General features: G+C 36.2%; 1 protein-coding gene across 2 annotated transcripts in view; it reads right to left on the minus strand.

Annotated features, from left to right (window-relative positions):
• Positions 1-25,707, minus strand: part of USP38 (ubiquitin specific peptidase 38) — a 47,366-nt gene that overhangs the window by 15,254 nt on the left and 6,405 nt on the right. The window contains exons 3-7 of one of the 2 annotated variants that reach the window (XM_003928019.4): positions 21,233-21,362; positions 18,508-18,609; positions 12,875-13,033; positions 10,237-10,430; positions 6,720-6,813 (exon numbers count right to left, since the gene is read on the minus strand). In XM_003928019.4, coding sequence (XP_003928068.1) covers positions 6,720-6,813; positions 10,237-10,430; positions 12,875-13,033; positions 18,508-18,609; positions 21,233-21,362 — 679 coding nt within the window. The remainder of the gene's footprint in view (positions 1-6,719; positions 6,814-10,236; positions 10,431-12,874; positions 13,034-18,507; positions 18,610-21,232; positions 21,363-25,707) is intronic. The other variant, XM_010338642.3, reaches the window with a different exon arrangement.

Here is a 25,707-nt window from a genome sequence, read left to right on the forward strand (position 1 = left end):
ATTAATGTATATTTTATTAATGTATATTTTGAACAAAGTAATAAGGGGAAAAACTCTACAGAGTTATGCATACTTACTAATTTTCCTTGACTAGGTACATGTCATAAATGTGCAGATTGTGAGTTTACTGGTTAGGGACCCTTGCTAATTTTTTTTTTTTTTTTAAAGTATAGGGGCAGTGTAAACTAGTGATTAAACAGTGGACTCTGGAATTATCTAGGTTCAAATCCTAGATTCTGCCATGACAAAAAAGAACTGAAAAGGCATCTAAAAGATGTGACTATAAGTTGAAACTTCAGAATTCTCTTGACATTTTGATTGTTTGTGGCATATAACAATGAAGTTATCAGTTAAGAAAGATTTTAGGGTAAAAAGGAATGAACAAAGTCTTCAAGAAATATGTGAAAAGACCTAATCTACGTTTGACAGATGTACCTGAGTGTGACGGGGAAAATGAATCCAAGCTGGAAAATACTCTTCAGGATATTATCTAGGAAAACTTCCCCAACCTAGCAAGGCAGGCCAATATTCAAGTTCAGGAAATACGGAGAACACCACAAAGACATTCCTCAAGAAGAGCAACCCCAAGGCACATAATCGTCAGATTCACCAGGGTTGAAATGAAGGAGAAAACGCTAAGGGCAGCCAAAGAGAAAGGTCGAGTTACCCACAAAGGGAAGCCCAACAGACTCACAGCAGATCTCTCAGCAGAAACCCTACAAGCCAGAAGAGAGTGAGGGCCAATATTCAACATCCTTAAAGAAAAGAACTTTCAACCCAGAATTTCATATCCAGCCAAACTAAGCTTCACAAGAGAAGAAAAAATAAAATCCTTTGCAAATAAGCAAGTACTCAGAGATTTCATCACCACCAGGCCTGCTTTACATGAGCTCCTGAAAGAGGCACTAAACATAGAAAGGAATAACCAGTACCAGCCACTCCCAAAACATACCAAACGGTAAACAGCATCAACACAATGAAGAAACTGCATCAACTAATGGGCAAAACAGCCAGCAAGCATCAAAATGGCAGGATCAAATTCACACATAACAATATTAACTCTAAATGGAAATGGGCTAAATGCCCCAATCAAAAGATACAGAATGGCAAATTAGATAAAAAGCCAAAACCCATTGGTGTGCTCTATCCAGGAAACTCATCTCACATGCAAGGATACACAAAGGCACAAAATAATGGGATGGAGAAAGATTTGCCAAGCAAATGGAGTGCAAAAAAAAGCAGTAGTTGCAATTCTCGTCTTGGATAAAATAGACTTTAAACCAACAAAGATCAAAAGAGACAAAGAAGGACATTACATGTGGTAAAAGGATCAATGCAACAAGAAGAGCTAATGATTCTAAGCATATATGCACCTAATACAGGAGCACTCAGATATATAAGTCAAGTTCTTAATGGTTTAGAAAGAGACTTAGACTCCCACACAAGAAGAGTGGGAGACTTCAACGCCCCATTGTCAATATTAGATCAACGAGACAGAAAATTCACAAGGATATCCAGGACCGGAACTCAGACCTGGACCAAGTAAACCTAATAGAGATTTACAGAACTCTCCACCCCAAATCCACAGTATATACATTCTTCTTAGCACCACATCGCACCTACTCTAAAACTGACCAAATAATTGGAAGTAAATCACTCCTCAGCAAATGCAAAAGAACGGAAATCATAACAAATAGTCTCTCAGACCACAGTGCAATCGAGTTAGAACTCAGAATGCAGAAACTAACTCAGAACTGCACAGCTTCATGGAAACTGAACAACTTGCTCTTGAATGTTGACTGGATAAACAATGAAATGAAGGCAGAAATAAAGATGTTCTTCGAAACCAATGAGAACGAAGACACAACATACCAGAATCTCTGGGACACATTTAAAGCAGTCTCTAGAGGAAAATATATACCAAGAAATGCCCACATTAGAAGCAAGGAGAGATCTAAAATTGACACCCTATTGTCAAAATTGAAAGAGCTAGAGAAGCAGGATTAAAAAAAACTCAAAACCTAGCAGACGACAAGAAATAACTAAGATCACAGCAGAACTGAAGGAGATAGAGACACAAAAAACCCTTCAAAAAATCAATAAATCCAGGAGCTGGTTTTTTGGAAAGATCAACAAAATAGACAGACCACTAGCCAGATTAGTAAAAAAGAAAAGAGAGAATAATCAAATAGATGCAATAAAAAATGATAAAGGGGATATCACCACAGATTCCACAGAAATTCAAACAATCATCAGAGATTATTACAAACATCTCTGTGCACATAAACTAGTAAACCTGGAAGAAATGGATAAATTCCTGGACACTTGCATCCTCCCAAGCTAAACCAGGAAGAAGTCAAAACCTTGAATAGACCAATAACAAGGTCTGAAGTTGAGGCAGCAATTAATAACCTACCAACCAAAAAAAGCCAAGGTCCAGATGGGTTCACAGCCGAATTCTACCAGATGTACAAAGAGGAGCTGGTACCACTACTTCAGAAACTATTCCAAACATTCCAAAAAGAGGGAATCCTTCCCAAATCATTTAATGACACCAGCATCATACTGATACCAAAACCTGGCAGAGACTCAGCAAGAAAAGAAAACTTCAGGCCAATATCTATGATGAACATAGATGCAAAAATCTCCAATAAAATACTGGCAAGCCAATTGCAACAGCACATCAGAAAGTTTATCTACCATGATTAAGTAGGATTCATCCTAGGGATGCAAGGCTGGTTCAACATACGCAAGTCTATAAACATAATTCACCACATAAACAGAACCAAAGACAAAAACTACATGATTATCTCAATTGATGCAGAGAAGGCCTTTGACAAAATTCAACAGCCTTTATGCTAAAAACCCTCAATAAACTAGGTATTGATGGAACGTATCTCAAAATAATAAAAGCTATTTACGACAAACCAACAGCCCACATCATATTTAATGGGCAAAAACTGGAAGCATTCCCTTTGAAATCTGGCGCTAGACAAGGATGCCCTCTCTCACAACTCTTATTCAATATAGTACTGGAAGTTCTAGCCAGAGCAATCAGGCAAGAAAAAGAAATAAAGGGTATTCAAATGGGAAAGCAGGAAGTCAAATGGTCTCTATTTGCAGACGACATGATTGTATATCTAGAAGACCCCATCGTCTCAGCCCCAAATCTCCTGAAACTGATAAGCAACTTCAGCAAAGTCTCAGGATACAAAATAAATGTGCAAAAATCACAAGCGTTCCTATACACCAATAACAGACTTAAAGAGAGCCAAATCTATTACGAACTGCCATTCACAATTGCTACAAAGAGAATAAAATACCTAGGAATACAACTCACAAGGAATGTAAAGGACTTCTTCAAGGAGAACTACAAGCCATTGCTCAACGAAATAAGAGAGGACACAAACAGATGGAGAAACATTCCATGTTCATGGTTAGGAAGAATCAATATCATGAAAATGGCTATACTGCCCAAATGAATTTACAGATTCAACACTATCCCTATCAAGCTACCAATGACCTTCTTCACAGAACTGGAAAAAAACCACCTTAAACTTCATATGGAACCAAAAGAGAGCCCGTATAGCCAAGACAATTCTAAGCAAAAAGAACAAAGCAGGAGGCATCATGCTACCAGACTTCAAACTATACTACAAGGCTACAGTAATCAAAACAGCATGATGCGGGTACTAAAACAGAGCTATAGACCAACGGAACAGAACAGAGGACTCGGAGGCAACACAACATATCTACAATCATCCGATCTTTGACAAACCTGACAAAAACAAGCAATGGGGAAAGGATTCCCTGTTTAATAAATGGTGTTGGGAAAACTTGCTAGCCATGTGCAGAAAGCAGAAACTGGACCTCTTCCTGACACCTTGCACTAAAATTAACTACAGATGGATTAAAGACTTAAACATAAGACCTAACACCATAAAAACCCTCGAAGAAAATCTAGGCAAAACCATTCAGGACATAGGCGTAGGCAAGGACTTCATGACCAAAACACCAAAAGCATTGGCAGCAAAGACAAAATAGACAAATGGGACCTAATCAAACTCCACACCTTCTGCACAGCAAAAGAAACAGTCATTAGAGTGAATTGGCAACCAACAGAATGGGAAAAAATTTTTGCAATCTACCCATCCGACAAAGGGCTGATATCCAGAATCTACAAAGAACTAAAACAGATTTACAAGACAAAAAACAAACAAGCCCATTCACAAGTAGGCGAAGGATATGAACAGACACTTTACAAAAGAAGACATACATGAGGCCAACAAACATAGGAAAAAATGCTCATCATCACTGGTCATTACAGAAATGCCAATCAAAACTACATTGAAATACTATCTCATGGCAGTCAGAATGGCGATCATTAAAAAATCTGGAGACAACAGATGCTGGAGAGGATGTGGAGAAATAGAAACACTTTTACACTGTTGGTGGGAGTGTAAATTAGTTCAACCATTGTGGAAGACAGTGTGGCAATTCTTCAAGGACCTAGAAATAGAAATTCCATTTGACCCAGCAATCCCATTACTGGGTATATATCCAAAGGAGTATAAATCGATCTACTATAAGGACACATGCACACGAATGTTCATTGCAGCACAGTTTACAAAGCAAAGACCTGGAACCAACCCAAATCTCCATTGATGATAGACTGGACAGGGAAAATGTGGCACATATATACCATGGAATATTATGCAGCCATTAAAAACGATGAGTTCGCGTCCTTTGTAGGGACATGGATGAACCTGGAAACCATCATTCTCAGCAAACTGACACAAGAACAGAAAATCAAACACTGCATGTTCTCACTCATAGATGGGTGTTGAACAATGAGAACACATGGACACAAGGAGGGGAGCTTCACACACTGGTGTCAGTAGGGGGAAATAGGGGAGGGACAGCGGGGGTGGGGAGTTGGGGAAAGATAGCATGGGGAGAAATGCCAGATATAGGTGAAGGGAAGGAAGGCAGCAAATCACACTGCCATGTGTGTACCTATGCAACAATCTTGCATGCTCTTCACATGTACCCCCAAACCTAAGATGCAATAAAAAAAATTTTTACCCAAATTAAGGCTGTTTATAGCAATCTGAAGGAAGGAAGTTTAGCCTACATGGGCTTCAGAGCTGTTTGGTTCGTATCTCAATCCAGCTGCTCATTTGCATGACCCTGAACAGGTAATGTAAACCTGTTTTCTTCATTTGTAAAATGGGGATATACCTTACTAGACTCTTTTTGATGATTAAGACATAAAAGATATAGACCAGGAGCTAAAAAAATGTAAATGTTCAATAAATGTTGCCTTTATTAATTATAAGAAAAAAGGACTTTTCAATTACATGGGAAAATCCATCTGCCTAAGATAATCTCTGTCAGGCTGCTACCAGGACTTTAATCAGGCTCTTGTTAATTTCTACTTTTCTTTTCTTGGGAGGAGCACGGAAACCTCCCCTAAGGTTTTTTTTTCTAATAGCTCTGAGTTAGTAAGTTAATACAGTATATATCTGCCTACATATACATATACATATACATATATATTTTATGTATAATAAATACAGACTAGTGATAAAGAAAGCACAACAATCAATTTACAAGGAAACAACAGGGGAGTGAAGAAGGAGATAGTTTTCATTTCATGTCCCTTGGTCTAGAAAAAAAAAATTTAATTTCTGAACATACTTCCCCCAGATAAAGAATAATGAAATCATCTGAGTATAACTACTCATAGGCCATTACTATCATCTTATATCAATCCTGTCTAGATTCTTTCCATTTAAGGAGTTACACTTGAGATAGTTCTCAGCTTGTAGAAAGAAAACAAAAGCATTCCCATCAATTGAATCCCATCAATTCTCAACCTATTTTTTCTTCTGTCTCTAAGTACTACTCCTTCAGACCGCTGTGAAATAAAAGCAATGAAAGTAAAATCAGAAAAGTAATCATACATATTACAAATAAATGATATATATATATCATTCATGCATATAGGCTCAAAATCTAATCTAAAACTTCTGTGAACATAAAGACTCTTAATGCTTATCATTGACTGCATATAGTGTCTCTTAATAAATGTCTGTTGAGTGAATATTTACTATATATGACCACCTTGGTGCCATTAACATAAATTAATTACCTTGGACTAATGTGTGGATATGAAAGATCACCACAAAAATTTAAGCTCTGGAACTTATCAGATAAACAGAACTGCAGAGATCTTGATTTACAATGAATGGGTATATATAAGAAAAGAAAAAAAAGCCCAGGCACCACAATATTATTTTAGAAAAGAAAAAAAGCCCAGGCACCACAATATTAATAAATTTATACAATAATAACTCATTATTGTACAAATCTATTAATTTAGTGTCAGGAAATAAAGATGCATTTAAAAATAATTCTTCATGAAGGAGCTTATTTATTGGATAGAAAATCATATCTTCTTTGTAAAAATTTCTAGATCAATGTGTCAGCATAACATTCAGCTACAAAAATAGGAAGCAAGAGAAAAATATAGAAACTTAGGGGATATCCTGATATGTAGATATTTCAGGCAGTACCTCTTTAGCATTTCTAAGGATTTGTTGTACTGGGTGAGATACCTAATATATTATTTCATCAGTTAAAAAGGTATCATGTAAAGTTTAATGAATATTACCATGCAGTTAACCTAAACATACTTTATGCAGATACACACTCACCTGTGTATGAGCCAAAAAGGCAAAAAGATGCTGTAATTTTTTCATTAATGAATTGCACCCATTTAGATTTAAAGATAACACTTGTCTCCTGAAACTGAAAGAGAATATAATAATTTATGTATATGTGTGTAAACACACTTGCATTTTTTTAAAAGCTTTTTTTTTTGAGACAGTCTCCTTTGGTTGCCCAGGCTGGAGGGCAGTGGCACAATCTCAGCTCACCGCAACCTCTGCCTCCCAGGTTGAAGTGATTCTCGTGCCTCAGCTTCCCAAGTAGCTGGGACCACAGGTATATGCTACCGTGCCCAGCTAATTTTTGTGACTTTTGTAGAGACAGAGTTTCACCATGTTGGCCGGGCTGGTCTCGAACTCCTGGCCTCAAATGATCCAGCCACCACGGCCTCCCAAAGTGCTGGAATTACAGCCATGAGCCACTGTGCCTAGCCATTTAAAAGCATTTCTTAAAAGCTAAAAGCAAGTTAGTTTAAGAATTTATTATCCTTAAAGTAAAACTTCATTTACCTACGGAAGTTATCTACCTGTATTACAGTAAAGGAGGAGGGGAGAATGGCAATAAACTAACACTTACTATATAGCCTGTTAATGGCCAATGTGCTATAACATATTATTTCTATTTTCTGGATGAGCAAATAGAAGTAGGTTAAGCCACTAATTTATAACATAAGTAAACAACTTAAATCCTTTCAAATCTTCATGAAATAAAAAATATGCTGTCATTAAAATACACTATAAAGTTAAAGTGATTTCAAGAGCATAGCATGAGAAAAGGATAAACTACTCAAAAACAAACAACAAACAAACAAACAAACAAAACAAAGGGACAATTGGGTGTCCATCTGATAAAAAATGTAGTTATATAAGATTATACACCATCACAGATACCACAGGACTAATGAGCTAGATATAAAATATAAAACTACGGAAGTCCTTAAAATAAAGAAAGAACAAATTTAGAGTAAAGGTTTTCTAAAGTCTGGATACTATAAATGAAAAGTGGAAGGCTGGAATACATAAAATAATCATAAATAAAACACCCCATAAACTTGAATTGTGACTCAAAAAAAGCATGTAGCAAAAAATGATCATCCGAGTATATATAAATCAACAGAAAAACAAAAAAGACCCAACAAAAAGATGTACAAAAAGAACAGATTATTTGGAAGAAAAACACAAATGAATAAACAAAAATAACAGAGGGAAAAACTCTACAATTAGCAGCAATATGCAAAAAACAGAGACTTTTTCTTTATATTGGTGAAAAATTAAAAAGATTGTTTTGCTGCTAAAGGTACAGGGTCTATGTAGAATTTTATATTAGCATCAGAGTTCAAAATGCTACAGCTTTTTTGGAAAGCAAGTTGAAAGATATTCAAAGGATATTCAAGATATGGAAGATATTCAAAGAAAATCCCCTATATCAGTATAAGGGCAGAGATATGTTAATTATAAGGAGAACAATCTAATATTCATCAATAGGAATATTACTAAATAAATGATGGCATACACATTTACTGGGAATGACACAGATCCGTATTGCCTTAATATGGGAATATTTCCAATACAAATTATTAAATGCTAAAAGCAAGTGGCTGGAAAAGATTATATAATTAGGATTCTCTGGAAATTTTCTTAAAAAAACAATGCATTTGTTTTCACATTAGACACAAACATGTAACTGTACCAAAAAAAGTCTGAAACAATGTAAACTGTTAACAAATTACCTTTGGAAATGGGAGTGTCTGATTTTTATTCTATATACTTTAAAATTTAATTATTTTTAAACTATGAAGAAGAATTCATATAATACTTAAGAAATAATATATGCTGTCTTCCTATTCAGAGATAATATTATTGGCCACTGTTCAGTAAGACATAACTTTTATTTGCTCTTGCCAGTTACAGTTGCTTTGGGTGTCTGTTTTCTCTGCCATCTGTTAAAGGAGATGTCTGGACTAGATGACCTCTGGTGGTAAGACAGGGATTCTTTCAGTCTTACACCTAGTATCACTTTTGTCCAAAGGTACACCTTTTCTTAAAAAAACAAAAATAAAACCTTCCCAAATTCCAAATACAAACAAATCAAAAAATTAAACGCTAAGCTAAACCAAAAACACCTGAGTGCTGACACTATAATCTGGGGCCCAAAAATAGAGCAAGTTCTACATTTCATAGTTTACAATTCCTCTGGGCAGGCATAACAACTTGGAAAAGCTTACAACTCAATTTGTAAACCTCTCTGGGCAAGTTCCATGAATACTTTATTGGTATTCAAGAGAAAAATTCAACCATGTTTTTATCTTCAGGAAAAGTATATCATTATTTTGTACCTTTGCAGATAGCATTCACATAACTGGAACAGCATTCTGATTTCTTTTTTCTTTTCTTTCTTTTTTTTTTTTTTGAGATGGAGTCTCAATCTATTGCCCAGGCTGGAGTGCAGTGGCACAATCTTGGCTCTCCATGCCCGGCAGGTGCATACCACCACACCCGATTAATTTTTTGTATTTTTAGTAGGGACAGGGTTTCACCATATTGGCCAGGCTGGTCTTGATCTCCATATCTCATGATCCGCCTGCCTTAGCCTCCCCAAATGCTGGGATTACAGGTGTGAGAAACTGTGCCTGGCCCTGATTTCCTATATGCTTAGTTGCAAAAGAAAATGGATTCGAAAGAAAATTCTTAAGAGGGGAAAAGAATATGTCTGTTTATGTAAATGTGTTCAGTAATTATTGTCCTGGGTTAGAAGTAGAACTTAAACTTCATAAACGGCAACAAAGTTGTTGATCTGATAAACATGAAACTACCAACAGGCAGATAAAATTATATATGACTTCCCTCAAAACACATTAAAAAAATGACAGTCTCACGGGATAACAATGAAGTACTCTAGTAAAAAAAACTGTTTGGAATAGTTGCAATCAATCCTTCTGTTACACTATTAAAAAATTAGAATTTTTAAAGTGCCATTTAAATGCAATGAATAATAAGCAGAATTAATGTTAACATTTTCTTTTCTTCTTTTTTTTTTTTTTGAGACTGAATCTTGCCCTGTCACCCAGGCTGGAATGCGATGGCACGATCTCAGCTCACTGCAACCTTTGCCTCCCGGGGTCAAGTGATACTCCTGCCTCAGCCTCCCAAGTAGTTGCGATTATAAGTACTCACCACCACGCCCAGCTAATTTTTGTATTTTTAGTAGAGATGGGGTTTCGCCATGTTGGCCAGGCTGCTCTTGAATTCCTGACCTCAAGTGATCCACCTACCTCAGCCTCCCAAAGTGCTGGGAATACAGGCGTGAGCTGCCACACCCAGCCTAATGTTAATATTCTCATGGTTTCTGAGCACTAAAAGCAGTTTCATTTCTGAATAAGGCAATATAAGAAATGTTAACAATTTATGCCATTTATAAGGAATAATGTGAAAACAATTCTATCATCTTATATTTCATCAGCATGCATCAACTTTTACAGTTAAAAAGATTCAAATTTAAACTTACTCTGTGGCCATAAACAAGGCTTGTATAACACTGTTCATATAACATGTATTGCCTAGGTTAATAAGACCAGTTTTCCCAGTTTCAGATTTTCCAGAAAGTCTAGACAAGCAAGATGCCAAAGAATTGGATTGAGAAGTCCAGGCACTTTGATTGAGAATTAACTTAATCTTCTCTTCACTGGGTTTAGGAAAATCCTATAGATCATAAAGAAGAAAAGCAATTTAAAAGTAAAGTAAAAACTATTTTTCTTGTTAATTAACACCATTATGAAGATTCTTACACTGACATTTGAACTTTCTTTCCCCCAACTTAGTTTTGTAGTAACTGATAGTACTTGGCTAGTCATCAAAATATCAAATTTCACTGCAAGGCAAAAATAAGTATCTTCTAATAACAGAGTTTATCAAGTTGAAGAATACTCAAAAGTCAGAAATTCAAGTTACATTTGAACTATTTACATTCTATATGCCAGCAAAATGTCTATAAAAAGTCTGAGGTCAGAGAATATACTATAGTGCTATTCAAAGGCAGTAGAATGAAGACTTAAATTTTGGCTATCAGTTAAGCAAGATAAGCCAACAATTAGTTTTCAAATTTTATAATAAAATGTCTCCTTTTCATTAAATACTAATATTTACTCAGTATTAACACTTAGAAATAAAATCCCAAAGTAAGAAATGAGAAATCAAAGTATCAATGCACAATGACTTTTAACTTTAAGAAAATAAAACTTACTCTCATGTTATCCATATAGAAAATTATTACAACATATAGATTTTTCTTATTACTTTTGTGAAATATGAAATAACATTTTAAGTGTAATTATTTCGAGCATGAATAGAGTACTGAAGAATAAGGAAAGTTGGTAAAATCATTAGGACTTATCTGGACTGCTATTAGCATTTAGCACTTAGATCTTAGCAAACATTTTCTGAAGGAGTTTCAATCTTCTGATTTTTTTTTTTTTTTGACAACTAAGAAAAAGTGTTTTCTTTGGGCTTACAGTGAGCCCCTTGTTTCTTCTGAGCCTATATGAGTTATCAGAATTTTCAACATAAAAACTCTCATGAACAAAGAATGGCAATCAATTAACAAGTGCAGCAACTATCACCTATGGATCCAGTGACAATGTTGAAAGAGATGAATATTATCATCAAATCCACTCCACAATGCTCCTATACATAATTTACTTTTAAAGTGTCAGTGTCACACCAGCAATATACATTAATTGCTTAACAGTCTTTGTGTTCTGAGCTCAATCAAAATAAGTTTGATTTAGTTAATGATATAGTAAAAAGAACTGTTTTAAATCCATCTCAGATATGGAAGTAAAGATAATAAGACCTTTATATTGAAATTCATATCTCAAATAAAAACACAATAGAATTGATTTCTAATAATTTCTGATTAAGTTCGACTGAGTTCAGTTCTCCAATTCTTTTGCTATATACACTGATTATGCAGCAAGTTTACTAAGAGAAAAGTTAGCTTATTGTGATCCATTCTTCAACAACAGAAATACTTTTTAGGCTAGGCACAGTGGCTGATGCCTATAATCCCAGCACTTTGGGAGGCTGAGGACCACTGGAGCTTAGGAATTCTAGACCAGCCTGAGCAACATAGTGAGGCCCAGTCTCTACAAAAAATAAGAAATTAGCCTGGTGTGGTGGTGTGCACCTGTAGTCCCAAAAAGTTGGGAGGCTGAGGTGGGAGGATCACTTGAGATCAAGATGTAGAGGCTGCAATGAGCCATGATCATGCCACTGCACTTCAGCCTGGGCAACAGAGCAAGACTGTTCCCCCACCAAGAAAAGTGCTTTTTAGATCCATTTCCATATAAAGTTGAAAAACAGTGTAACTCCACAAATAATTCAAAGATTATAAACATTCATGAACAATCCACAGCAAAAATAGAACTAACTAAAAAGGGGGCCAGGCGCAGTGGCTCACGCCTGTAATCCCAACACCTTGGAAGGCCGAGGCGGGTGGATCACTTGATGTCAGGAGTTTGAGACCAGCCTGGCCAATGCGGTAAAACCCTGCCTCTACTGAAAATACAAATATTAGTCAGGTGTAGTGGTGGGCCCCTGTAGTCCTAGCACTCAGGAGGCTCAGGCAGGAGAATCACTTGAATCCGGGAGTCAGAGGTTGCAGTAAGTGAAGATCGCACCACTGCACTGTAGCCTGGGTGACAGAGTGAGATTCAGTCTCAAAAACTAAAAAAAAGAAGAATTAAAAAGGGGAAGAAATCAAATATTTTATTGAACTCCATTTCCTGTATTCCAAGATGTACTCTACACATACTTTAACACTTCTAATATTGGGGTGCAAATCTGATGTATGCATTAACTTAATGTAGCATTTCTTTTTAAACAAATTGCCCTAAAAGATATTATAAATTTAAAGCTATGTCTTACAATTGATGACACTGCAGAAATGAGAAAATATGGTTATTAATTTAGAATGGTGATAGCAGCAAGAAAGCAGTTACTCCCTAAACATAAATGAAACCTGATTCTAACTGCATTTTTCAAACAAAAAGCATTATTACCATAAAATAGTAAACTGCATAGCTGGTTATAACAGTGTTCACCATATTAATATAACAACTCTACAGATACTGGTACAACTATCATACCTTTATTGCCTCCAGAATAGGCTCATAGAGATCTGGAAATCCAGAATAATGATACATCATACAGTGTATCAATTCTGTTAATTGCACTAAGAAGGCTGTGCTGGAAGGCAGACCATCACTTTTGAAAGAATGAACCAAATTAACCACATGAGGAACAATCTGAAGAGAAAAAAGGACAAACAGTGCTGAATTTATACAAATTGGTAACACATTCTCTATCGTACAAAGAGAATACAAATGTTATGATCAGCAAATATTTTTCTGTATGTTCAGTCAGAGTTTTTTTGTTATTAAGTTAAATGTTTCTAAAATATCAAGGTAAATCTGGTTTTCAGTCACATATGACTGTAATCCCATATATGACCCCCTCCTCATCCTTATACACCATCTAAAACATAAACTAAGGTACAAAATAGAAATCTTAGTAATTGTTGCCATTTTGGAAAACGCTGTAGGTTGAAATTGTTAGGGCTATTGTATTTACCAGATCATTCAATGGGAATAAACTTTTGAAAAATAATCCTAGAATTGGCTAAAGAGCTCCATCTAGTGTGAATTAAACATTTTTCACTTGAAAGTATCAAAAGTACATTGCATGTTAAAGTCTACTTCAAGAAAACCTTTACAAGTGTAACTAAAATTACAGCTCAGGTAATAGGATTAATTTTAGATGAGCACACAGAACACAGCAAGGTCTCTGTGTTTATCTAAAAGTAATCCTATTATCTGACATATGCTTATGCTTATGTTATTACCTAAGACATACGCTCACGTTAGAGTGGCTATTCTTACTAACAAATCCCATTTCCCACCCTCCAAAAAATGAGATGGTTCTAAAAATAAAGGACATCAGCAACTTCTGTTAGTTTTAAAGAACTAAGGCTAAAAATAAAAGTGAAATAAAAAATGATCATTGCTCATAAACATATAGAACATTGTTAAAATTGATCATCAGCATAATCTTCTTTATTTACAAAATTAAACTAAAAAAGTCAACCAATCCAGGGACAATCATATCTTTAAGAGGTTATTAAAATGAAACAACTTCTATTTTATAGACATGGCTCATTCCATTAGCATACATTTTTTTCAATTAATTTTTAATTATAACCTGATACTACATATTTACACTTCTTATGGTAAAAGGCATCTTCTGTTTTATTTGTAGAACATTTTGGGGTTGCTAACTCATGGTAAAAAACAAAGTGGTAACTCTACTAGGGCCGTATCATCAAACAGCAATAACTACAATGATAGTAACAACCCATCAATTCCCTTTCCTCATAAAAAGAACAATCATAGTCTTACATTAATAGTGCTATTTCCATTCTGCTCTGTCTAGCTTTACTTTTGTACTTAAATCATATTGTAACTTTTGCACTACCTTCTATCTTACTGCCATCAAAGGTATTGATGTGACCATAAAACTACCAGTTCCTAGTGAGTTCATTCTATTGCTATCATCTCTATATTTCTAAGCAAACGTGAATTATACTTATATTTCATAAAGCCACACCTATCAGATATTCTCTTGCTAAAATAGAAATCCAAAATTATTTGGTTTTCTCAAAGGTGAAGAGAAACAGAAGAGGCAAAAATTTTAGGAGTGTTTGTAATCAGATTATATGGTTTGTCTATTACTATATCCTAAATGGTCAAGATTATCACGACATGGAAGTAAGACTTAGTCTTTCACAGTTACACAGTTACTTCCAAGCAGGCTATTACTGTCTAAATATATGAAAGTTGATTTTTTTGAATAAGTGAACCTAAATGATTCTTGATATTATAATACTAAACTTTTTAAGGGAATATATAAAACTTATTTAATTAGCAGCTTTGATTTTTTTTCTTTCTCAATTATTACTATCTGCCATAGTGTCTGTTTAAAATAAAATTTTTTCACTGGGTAAAATGCATAAGAAAAGCAACCTGACCCATAACACCACATATTCTAACATAAATCTTGGTTTGCCCTAAGATGTTCTTAACATATAAGAAATTATGATGATGCTGATTCCAGACTATTGCTCATACTTAGCAATTCCTAAGCCCAAGTCATTTACTGAGTTATTTGGAGTTACAGGTGATTTAACTATCACATTTCCCACTATTAGAAAAAGGAATATCCTCAATGTGGACAGTAAACATTTGAATGAATGATAAAGTTAAGTAAGAGAATCTCCTAGAAATTTAAAAAACATCTTGAGTTGATTTTTGTACACGGTTTAAGGAAGGGGTCCAGCTTCAGTCTTCATATGGCTACCCAGTTTTCCAAGCACCATTTATTGAAGACGGAGCCTTTTGCCCATTGCTTGTTTTTTGTCAGCTTTGTCAAGATCTGATGGTCGTAGGTGTACAGCCTTGTTTGTGAGCTGTCTATTCTGTTACATTGGTCTATGTACCTGTTTTTGTACCAGTACCACACTATTTTAATTACTGCAACCCTGTAGGATAATTTGAAGTCAGTAATGTGGTGGTTCCAGCTTTGTTCGTTTTGTTTAGGATTGCCTTGGCTATTCAGGTTCTTTTTTGGTTCCATACAAATTTTAAAATATTTTCTTTTAGTTCTGCAAAGAATCTCATTGGTAGTTTGGTAGAAACAGCACTGCAACTGTAAACTGCTTTGGGCAGTATGGCCATTCGAATGATACTGATTCTTCCTACCCATAAGCATGGGATGTTTTTCCCTTTGTGTCTTCTTGATTTCTTTGAGCATTGTTTTGTCCTTCTCATTGCAGAGATCTTTCACTTCCCTGGTTAGCTGTATTCCTAAATATTTTATTCTTTCTGTGGGAATTGTTAATGGGATTACCTTCCTGATTTGGCTCTCTGCTTGGCTGCTCTTGGTATGTAGGAATGTTAGTGATTTTTGTACATTAACTTTGTATGCTGAGATTTTGCTGAAGTTGTTTATCAGCTGAAGTAGCTTTTGGGCTATTTGTAGAATATCTTGGGGTTTTCTAGATATATATAGAAACATGTCATCTACAAATAGTCTCACTTCTTCTCTTCCTATCTGGATGCGCTGTATTGCTTTCTCTTGCCTTACTGCTCTGGTTAGAACTTCCAATACTATATTGAATAGGAGTGGTGAGAGAGAGCATCCTTGTCTTGTGCTGGTTTTCAAGGGGAATGCTTCCAGCTTTTGTCCACTGAGTACAATGTTAGTTGTGGGTTTGTCATAGATGGCTCTTATTATTTTAAGATATGTTCCTCTAATACCTAGTTCATTGAGAGTATTTAACATGAAGAGATTCTGAATGTTACTGAAAGCCTTTTCTGCATCCATTGATATAATCATGTGGTTTTTGTCTTTAGTTCTGTTTATGTGATTGATTTGTGTATGTTAAACCAATTTTGTATCCCAGGGATGAAACCTACTTAATCATGGTGGATTAGCTTTTTGATGTGCTGCTGGATTTGGTTTGCAAGTTGAGGATTTTTATACTGATGTTCATTACATCAAGGATAAGACTTATGTGTAAAATCCAAAACCATAAAAATCCTGGAAGACAACCTAGGCAATACCATCCTGGACATAGAAACGGGCAAAGATTTCATGACAAAGACAACAAAAGCAAAAATTGACAAATGGGATATAATTAAACTTAAGAGCTTCTGTACAGCAAAATAAACTATCAACAGAGTGAACAGACAGCCTATGGAATGAGAGAAAATACTTGTAAACTATGCATCTGACAAAGGTCTAATATCCAGCATCTATGAGGAACTTAAACAAATTTACAAGAGAAAAACAACCCCATTAAAAAGTGGGAAAAGGACGTGAACAGACACTTTTCAAAAGACATACATGCAGCCAACAAGCTTATGAAAAAAAGCTCAATATCACTGATTAGCAGAGAAATGCAACTCAAAACCACAATGAGCTACCATCTCAAACTAGAATGGCTAAAAGTCAAAAAAGAAGACATGCTGGTGAGGTTCTGAAAAAAGGGAACACTTATACATTTGGTGGGAGTAAAAACTCATTAAGCCATTATAGAAAGCAGTATGGTGATTCTTCAAAGAGCTAAAAGCAGAACTATCATTCGACCCAGCAATCCTATTACTGGGTATACACCAAGAGAAATATAAATCATTCTACCATAATGATACATGCATGTGAATGTTCACTATAGCATTATACATGATAGCAAAGACATGGAATCAATCTAAATGCCCATCAGTGACAGACCGGATAAAGAAAATGAGGTACACATATACCATGGAATACTATGCAGCCATAATAATGAGATCATGTCTTTTGCAGACAAGGATAGAGATGAAGACTATTATCTTTAGGAAACTAACACAGGAACAGAAAACCAAATACCCCATGTTCTCACCTGTAAGTGGGAGGTAAATGGTGAGAACTCATGAACACAAAAGAGGATACAATAGACATTAAGGTCTACTTGAGGGTGGAGAGTGGGAGGAGGAAGAGGAGCAGAAAAGATAACAACTGGGTACTAATAACTGGTTCATGCAATAATCTATACACCAAACCCATGTGACATGAGTTTACCTATGTAAAAAACCTTCACATGTATCCCTGAATCTAAAATAAAAGTTAAAAAAAAAATGTGGAAAATAAAGCCTTTTCTCAAATGTCTTACACATGATTGTGCCTGAAGACAAGGACAAATAATTGATGTTTTTTTCTTGGAAGACTTTGCTAGTACACCTGCTATCTTAGTTCAAGTTTGGGTTTTGTTTATATTATACACATACATAAAGTTATTGCTTGATGATTTAAACTCACCAAAATTAGGGCAATTAACTGCAGAAATCACTCACCCTAAGTGGTAATGTATAATGTAATTACTTGCTAGTAAGTTTTACTTACTACAAAGCCTGTGGATTTTCCTTCAGTAGAAATGAGGCACTAAGCAACCTATGTGAATATATTCTAGCTAAAAATAAACAACTGGAATTCTGAACTTCATCAGTCTTCTCTGAAGTTTATGATGAGTCAGTATTCCTAAAATTTTTCCACTGTGGGTTTATTGACAAAGTTTCTAGTCCTATAAAACAGGATTAGACTTTGGAAAAAGTAAGTATACACAAAGGCACTACTTTCCTATGATGCCCTAGAGTGATAAATGGACAGTTGACCAAAATAACTATTTGTTATTTCCCAACTGCAGTAACTGATAATCAAATAATTGAAATCAAATCAAAGCCAATGATTCCGCTGGCTTAAAGTGATAGGATTCTAGATATATTTTAAAGGTAGTGTCAATAGGATTTGTAGGATGCAGGCTGAGAGTAAATGAAAAGCCTGAATACTGAGGCTGTAAAACCAAAGACTGGTGTGTCTTCATGCTTTTGAAATTCAAAAGCAGTGGTTTTCAATCATTTGAATCCTTCTATACTGCTCATATGTGCAACAGACATCCATCAGTGACATATCCCATGTGAACCGTAACTCAACTGCTGGTAGTTGTTGCAAGTGGAGTAGTTTGAAGGAGAAATGAAAATATATTCCTTGGAGGGAAATCTCACAATTTCAATTTTTTAGGAAATCATAAAGCAATATGAAAACAGATTTAGGACTAACTTGCAATATTTTCAGTATGAAAAATGTGACTCAGTATTAAACTAAATAGAAAGTGTATGTCATAACTTACCAAGTGGAACGCCTCTGGAGAATGCTGAAAGCTAAGCAGCATGTGAGAAAGAACTGCAAGAGCACCAGGTCTCACAAGAGGAAACCAAAGTCGATTAAAAACCTTCAAAATAAGACAAGACACCATCTTAAGAGTTTGTAGAAAAATCATTAATCTAACAGTGGTTATTTTTCTAGGGCTAAAAATTATTCATATGAATGTCCCCCTTCTGGAAATTTCTATCATAACTTACGGTATTAAACTTTGAGAGAAGGATGAAGTTAGGAAATAACAATACAACAGAGATCAAGGGGAATGTAACTGGCCTAACCAATTGTTAAAACTCTCCAACTAAATAAAAATTTGTCAAATTATGTTTACAAGGCGATAGCTCCCTAGTCCACCATTCATTCAATTCAATTGACAAATATTTGTTACGCACATACTATTACTTGTCCTACTTCTAGGAACTAGTGCTACGACAGTGGATCAAAAAAAAAAAAATCTCTGTCTTACAGAGTTTATCATCTAGAGGGTAGGTAGAAACAATAAAAAATAACACATGGTGGTAAGTGTTATCAACAAATTTAAAGCAGGGTATGATACAAGGACTGCTACATAGCAAAGATCTGCTGTTTTATATAGCATTCAAGAAATGGCTCATGAAAAAAGTGGTATCTAACTACAAAACTGAAGGGAGTGAATAAGCCTGGCAAATACCTGGAACAAAAGCATTATAGGCAGGGCAAACAAGATTGCAAAGGCTCCGAGGCCTTCAGGCTGATGTGCTACAGATGAAGCAAAAGGGCAGTGTAAGTGAAGCAAGAGACCAAGGTAAGAACAGTGGGAGATGGGATTAGTGAAGAAGTGGGCCAGAACACATAGGACCTGTGTGACAAGTATAGGGGACCAAGGACAGGAGCAGGAAGGCTGCTGCAACCTTGCAGCAAGAGATGAGGACGTAGGATCGGGTGGTAGGATTCTAGATATATTATAAAGGTGGTGTCAGTAGAATTTGTAGGATATGGGCTGAGAGAGAATTAAAAAAAGGTAAGAATAGCTTCAGGGTTTTTGGCCTGAGCAAGTGAAAGGATAGAGTAGCCATTATTAAGATGGGGAAGACCTAGTCTGGGAGAGAAAAATCATGAGTAAGATTGTGGATAAAGTGAATCTGAGATCCATGTAAAGACAGATGGACACATGAATATGGAGTTCAGGGGTGACTAAAAATATAAATCTGGCAGTCATCAAATTAGGGATGTTATTTAAAGCCATGGAACACCTATGCTGTGATTATTCACTGATAAGAAAATGGACCAAAGACTGACTTGTAAGGTATTCTAAAAGTTAGAAAGAGTAAGTACAAGAGACTGATATGCCTGTGAAGGACGACAAAAATCAAGCGAGTATAATATCCCGAAAAAAGAGGGAGTGACTGACTATGTCAAATATTACTGACAGGTCAAATGAGAAGAGGCCTGAGAAATGACTCTTGAGTTTAGCAACACTGGAAAGCATTGGTAGAGTAATAGTGGTAAAAGCTTGATTAGTTGGATTCAAGAGATGATGGAAAGAATGTTTTTGTATTGGATATTTGAAAATAAAAAAAATTGTTTTAAGTACTTTTTTTTTTTTTGAGACGGAGTTTCGCTCTTGTTACCCAGGTTGGAATGCAGTGGCGCGATCTCAGCTCACCGCAACCTCCGCCTCCTGGGTTCAGGCAATTCTCCTGCCTCAGCCTCCTGAGTAGCTGGGATTACAGGCATGTGCCATCATGCCCAGCTAATTTTTTGTAGTTTTAGTAGAGATGGGGTTTCATCATGTTGACTAGGATGGTCTCGATCTCTTGACCTCGTAATCCACCCGCCTCGGCCTCCCAAAGTGCTGGGATTACAGGCTTCAGCCACCGCACCTGGCCTAGTACTTTTTTTTTTTTTTTTTTTTTTGAGACAGAGTCTTGCTCTGTCATCTAGGCTGGAGTGCAGTGGTACTATCTTGGCTCTCTGCAACCTCTGCCTCCCAGGTTCAAGTGATTCTCATGCGTCAGCCTCCCAAGTAGTTGGGACTACTGACATGCAGCATCATGCCCAGCTGATTTTTGTATTTTTAGTAGAGATGGGGTTTTGCCATGTTGGCCAGGGTGGTCTTGAACTCGTGGCCTCAAGTGATCTGCCTGCCTTGGCCTCCCAAAGTGCTGGGATTATAGGCATGAGCGACAATGCCCAGCCTAATTACTTACACTTAAATGACATTTTTTGTTTGTTTGTTTGTTTGTTTTTGTTTGTTTTTTTTTGAGACGAAGTTTCGCTCTTGTTACCCAGGCTGGAGTGCAATGGCGCAATTTTGGCTCACCGCAACCTCCGCCTCCTGGGTTCAGGCAATTCTCCTGCCTCAGCCTCCTGAGTAGCTGTGATTACAGGCACGTGCCACCATGCCCAGCTAATTTTTTGTAGTTTTAGTAGAGACGGGGTTTCACCTTGTTGACCAAGGTTGGTCTCGATCTCTTGACCTTGTGATCCACCCGCCTCAGCCTCCCAAAGTGCTGGGATTACAGGCTTGAGCCACCGCGCCCAGCCTTCTTAAATGACATTTTAAAAAATTTCTAAAGCCTTTTCAAAACTGTTAGACAAAACAAAATAACAATAACATATTCAAAATTAGATGCTTTCAAGGATATCACCCAAAGATAAAAATATTGATTTTCATGAGTCCATATATTCTAACAGATTTCCATACTCCCACTTACCAGTTCTATTTTCAGCAAAGTAACATCTATCAAAATAGTAAACTTCTGGACAGCTGCCAGTCCTTTCAAGAGTGCAATTACCCATGTATCCACATGCTGAGCCAATGGCCAGGACAGCCAGTCAATCATTCTGAAATTGAAGGAAAGCAAAACAATCAGTATTGAAAATATTTTCATTTAGTTAGAGATAACAAAAGCTACAGTAGACGACCACTCACTTTGTGAATAAATATTTACTGAATTTGCTGGTGAAAAGTACTGACCAAGATGTAGAAATGAGTGTAACAGGTGCTTGTTCTAATGGAGTTTCCAATCTTGTAAACTGACAGTTTCTCATGTTCAACATATTTCCATAAAAATAATTTCTGATAAATTATTTTGCATAAATACAAAACTTAAAATTTATGCTATATAGTGGCACGGGATGAATATTCCTTAACTGAAATGTTGGAAACCAGAAGTGGTTTGGATTTTCAGTTATTTGCATTATATACTTAACTAGTTGGGCATTTCAAATCCAAATATTTGAAATCTGAAATGTTCCAATGAGCATTTCCTTTGAGCATCATGTCAGCACTCAAAAAGTACTGGATTTTTGAACATTTCCAATTTGGGATGCTCAACTTATATCAGTAATTTATTAGGCAAATTTTTACTCTAAAAAGAGCAGCCGAAGTGTAATCCGAACTAAGACATATGAATATGAACCAAGATTCCTCTTTCCTGGTGAGTACAGTCTAATATAAATGTACTGTTAAAAAAGACTTTATTTTGAATTATGAAAGAGGTATCTTCAGCATTTTCAAAATCCTACTATCCAAAGACAACGAAAAGAAACTTCAAATATATAAAAGAGCACTAAGTCTATAAATACTGTATTGGCCTCATTTTGCACTATTGAGTGCTTTTCTTGAATATCAAACCAAATTAATGAAAAAAACAAAGTAATATGGGATCGGACAGAAACACTCTCCAAAGTTGGATCTCTAACACAACGAACGTTGGTACAGCTCTTTCAGAAAGCAACTGAAGGCCAGGTGTAGTGGCTCATGCCTGCAATCCCAGCACTTTGGGAGGCCAAGGGGCTAGATCACCTGAGGTCAGAAGTTTGAGACCAGGCTGGGCGCGGTGGCTCAAGCCTGTAATCCCAGCACTTTGGGAGGCCGAGGTGGGTGGATCATGAGGTCAAGAGATCGAGACCATCCCGGTCAACATAGTGAAACCCCGTCTCTACTAAAAATACAAAAAATTAGCTGGGCATGGTGGCACGTGCCTGTAATCCCAGCTACTCAGGAGGCTGAGGCAGGAGAATTGCCTGAACCCAGGAGGCAGAGGTTGTGGTGAGCCGAGATCGCACCATTGCACTCCAGCCTGGGTAACAAGAGCGAAACTCTGTCTCCAAAAAAAAAAAAAAAGAAGTTTGAGACCAGCCTGGCCAACATGATTAAACCCCATCTCTACTAAAAATAAAAAAATTAGCCAAGCATGGTGGCATGTGCCTGTAATTTCAGCTACCTGGGAGGCTGAGGCAGGAGAATGGCTTGAACCTGGGAGCTGGAGTTTGCAATGAGCCGAGATCCCGCCATTGCACTCCAGCCTGGGCAACAGAGTGAGACTCTGACTCTTAAAGAAAAAAAAAAAGAAAAAAGAAAGCAACTGAGGCAAATGTTCATATACTTCGACCTAGTAATCCTATTTTTAGGATTATACACTAAGTAAAAAGAAGAGGGAAAAATGAGTTTTTGAAGCCAGAGTGACTGGTTTAAAAATCTCAGTTCACCATTTATTTGATAGGGCACCTTAAATATCTAAACAGGTTTTTTAACCTCTCTATGTCTGTTTCTTTGCCTATAAATTACAGATAAACATGCTTATTTTATGGGACTGTTGTGAAGATTAAATGAATTAATCCATAACACTGGAAATACTCATTGTGAATGCCTCTTTCCCCATCAAATGTTAATACATGTGTCAATAAATAAATACCTTGACTGTATAAAATGCAAATATAAATACTAAGGACATAAATACATTACTAAAATAAAAACTAATATGTTAAAATGACTGACATCTTTTTTTTGAGACGTGGTCTTGCTCTATTACTCAGATGGGAGTGTAGAGGCATTACTTCGGGTCAGTGCAATGTCCGTCTCCTAGGCTCAAGTGACCCTCTCTCCTCAGCCACCTGAGTAGCTAGGACTACACAGATGTGCATCACCACATCTGGCTAATTTTTGTATTTTCTCAGATGGGGTTTCACCAAGGGGGTTGCCTGAGCTGGTCTTGAAATCCAGGCCTCAAGTGATTTGCCCACCTTTACTGCCTAAGGTGTTGGGATTACAGGCGTGAGCCACTGCACCTGGTCAAAGGACTGACATCTTCATTGATATGGTTATTTTCACAGCAGTTGTGTTATATAACTATCTACATTAATACTAGAATGTTATTTTTATTAAGGTTTTTGCTTTTAAGATTAAAAGGTCCATTCAAATATTAAGAGTTGCCCCAAAGTCCAAATGCATGTTAACTATAAGTTATGTGTGTATTCCCTCCATTCGCTACACAAATTTTATTTCCTTTCTTGTTTTTCTGGCCTTTTCCAACAATGATGGTTACAAATCATTAAAGTAGTCCTTGACAGTTGTTTCACATCTTCTAACTATTGTGGGGGTGATTTTCATAAAATCTTGTGGTGATTCTACTTATACAGAGTAGCAAAGCAGAGACACACTTGCATTTGTGTACAAAAGGTATTCACTGTAGCGTTGTTTATAATATAGAAAAACTGAACAACTTAAATGATTGTCAATAAGGAAATGGCTGAAGATACTATGGTATTGATACTATGGAAACTATATAAAGTTTTAAATAATAAGATAGATGTACATGATCTATCCATGAAGAGTCTAAAATAGAAAGAGCTGAGAAATTGTTGAATTAAGATGGAAAAAAAAATACCAGCAGTTTTTATGAAAAACAATTTTAGTTTAAAAGAAAATCATGTGAATATATATATGTAAATATGGACATAGAAAAAAGATGTAATCTAGAGGCAGGGCATGGATGACCACACCTTGGCTCTGTGGATTCTTTGCCTCATGGGAAGTCACTGTCAGAATAGAGGCAACAGAGCTTGCCAGAATACAGGTCTCAAGGCCAGAATCCCCTTTAGCTCAGTCTAAGGCAAGTATCGAGAAAGGGTTAGAGCACAGAAAGTACAAAAATTCCACTTGGCCATGGCTTTTCACTATCCATTACTCAGTCAGCCTTTTTCTCATCCTCTCCATTTCTGCCTTTCTATCTCATAAGCTTTTATTCTTTACCTTATTTTATGTACACCACTCTCCCGACCACCTATAAATAAACTTCATATCAGATGGTACACAAATAAAAAGCTGCTATGGTCTGAACGTTTGTGTCCCTCTAAAATTCATACATTAAAATCAAACCCCAATGTGTTGGTATTAAGAGGTGGGGCCTTTGTCAGGTGGCTAGTGAGTGGGATTAGAAGCTGAAGGGGGCACGCCTGCTCTTTCTGCCATTTGAAGACACATAGAAAGCTCCATCTAAAGAAACAGGCCCTTACCAGATACCAAATCTGCTGGCAACTTGACCTTGGATTTCTCAGCCTCCAGAACTGTGGGAAATACATTTCTATTGCTCATAAATAACCCAATCTAAGGTATTTTGTTATAGTAGCCCAAACAGACTAAGTCAGAAAGCATTCATGAAATAAGTATTTGTGTATTATATAGCAGGTACTGTGTTTGGTGCTGAGAATATAACCATAAGACATGGTTTCTGCCCTTAAAATGGAAAGAAAAGTTAGGAAATTTGTCAACAATCACACAATTATCAAATAATAGTATGGGCATTTAAACTAAACTCTGCCAGCATAGAATGCATTTTTTTTTTTCCGCTACATTTTAATTATATTCCAGTTCTGTTTCAATTTGACTGGACTTGCCCATGCCTGTTTCTTCTCCAGTAGAGGCAGGGACTGTAGGATTTTTATGGCTAACTATAAGAATCTTATCTACCATGTATCAGTGATTATCAATTTGAATTCTCAGGACACTTTCTTTTAACCCTGGTATGCTGATTTTAATATCTTACTATTTAAATAACATTTAACTATATACTTACTATTCATATACTCCAAGACCTGTCTCCTCCATTAGACTGCGAGCTTGAGAGCAGTGATCTCTTACATATCTTTGGATTCCCAGCACTTAGCATAGTGCCTGGCACTGAGTAAGAACTTAAATTTATTAAATAAATGAAACCATTTCTTTATATAGCTAAAGAAAAATACTTGCAACTTTAAAACCATAATAGTAAAACTGGCAAAATTACGAAAGATACCAAGATTGGATTAATCATAATTTATGGAGAATAAAACCAATTTCCACTTTTACATGGCAGCTTGTGGACTATAGGTAGCCTTCCCTTATATTTGTCTTTATGTTTTAAAC

This window comes from Saimiri boliviensis, chromosome 3, assembly GCF_048565385.1.
Source record: "Saimiri boliviensis isolate mSaiBol1 chromosome 3, mSaiBol1.pri, whole genome shotgun sequence".
Taxonomy (NCBI): domain Eukaryota; kingdom Metazoa; phylum Chordata; class Mammalia; order Primates; family Cebidae; genus Saimiri; species Saimiri boliviensis.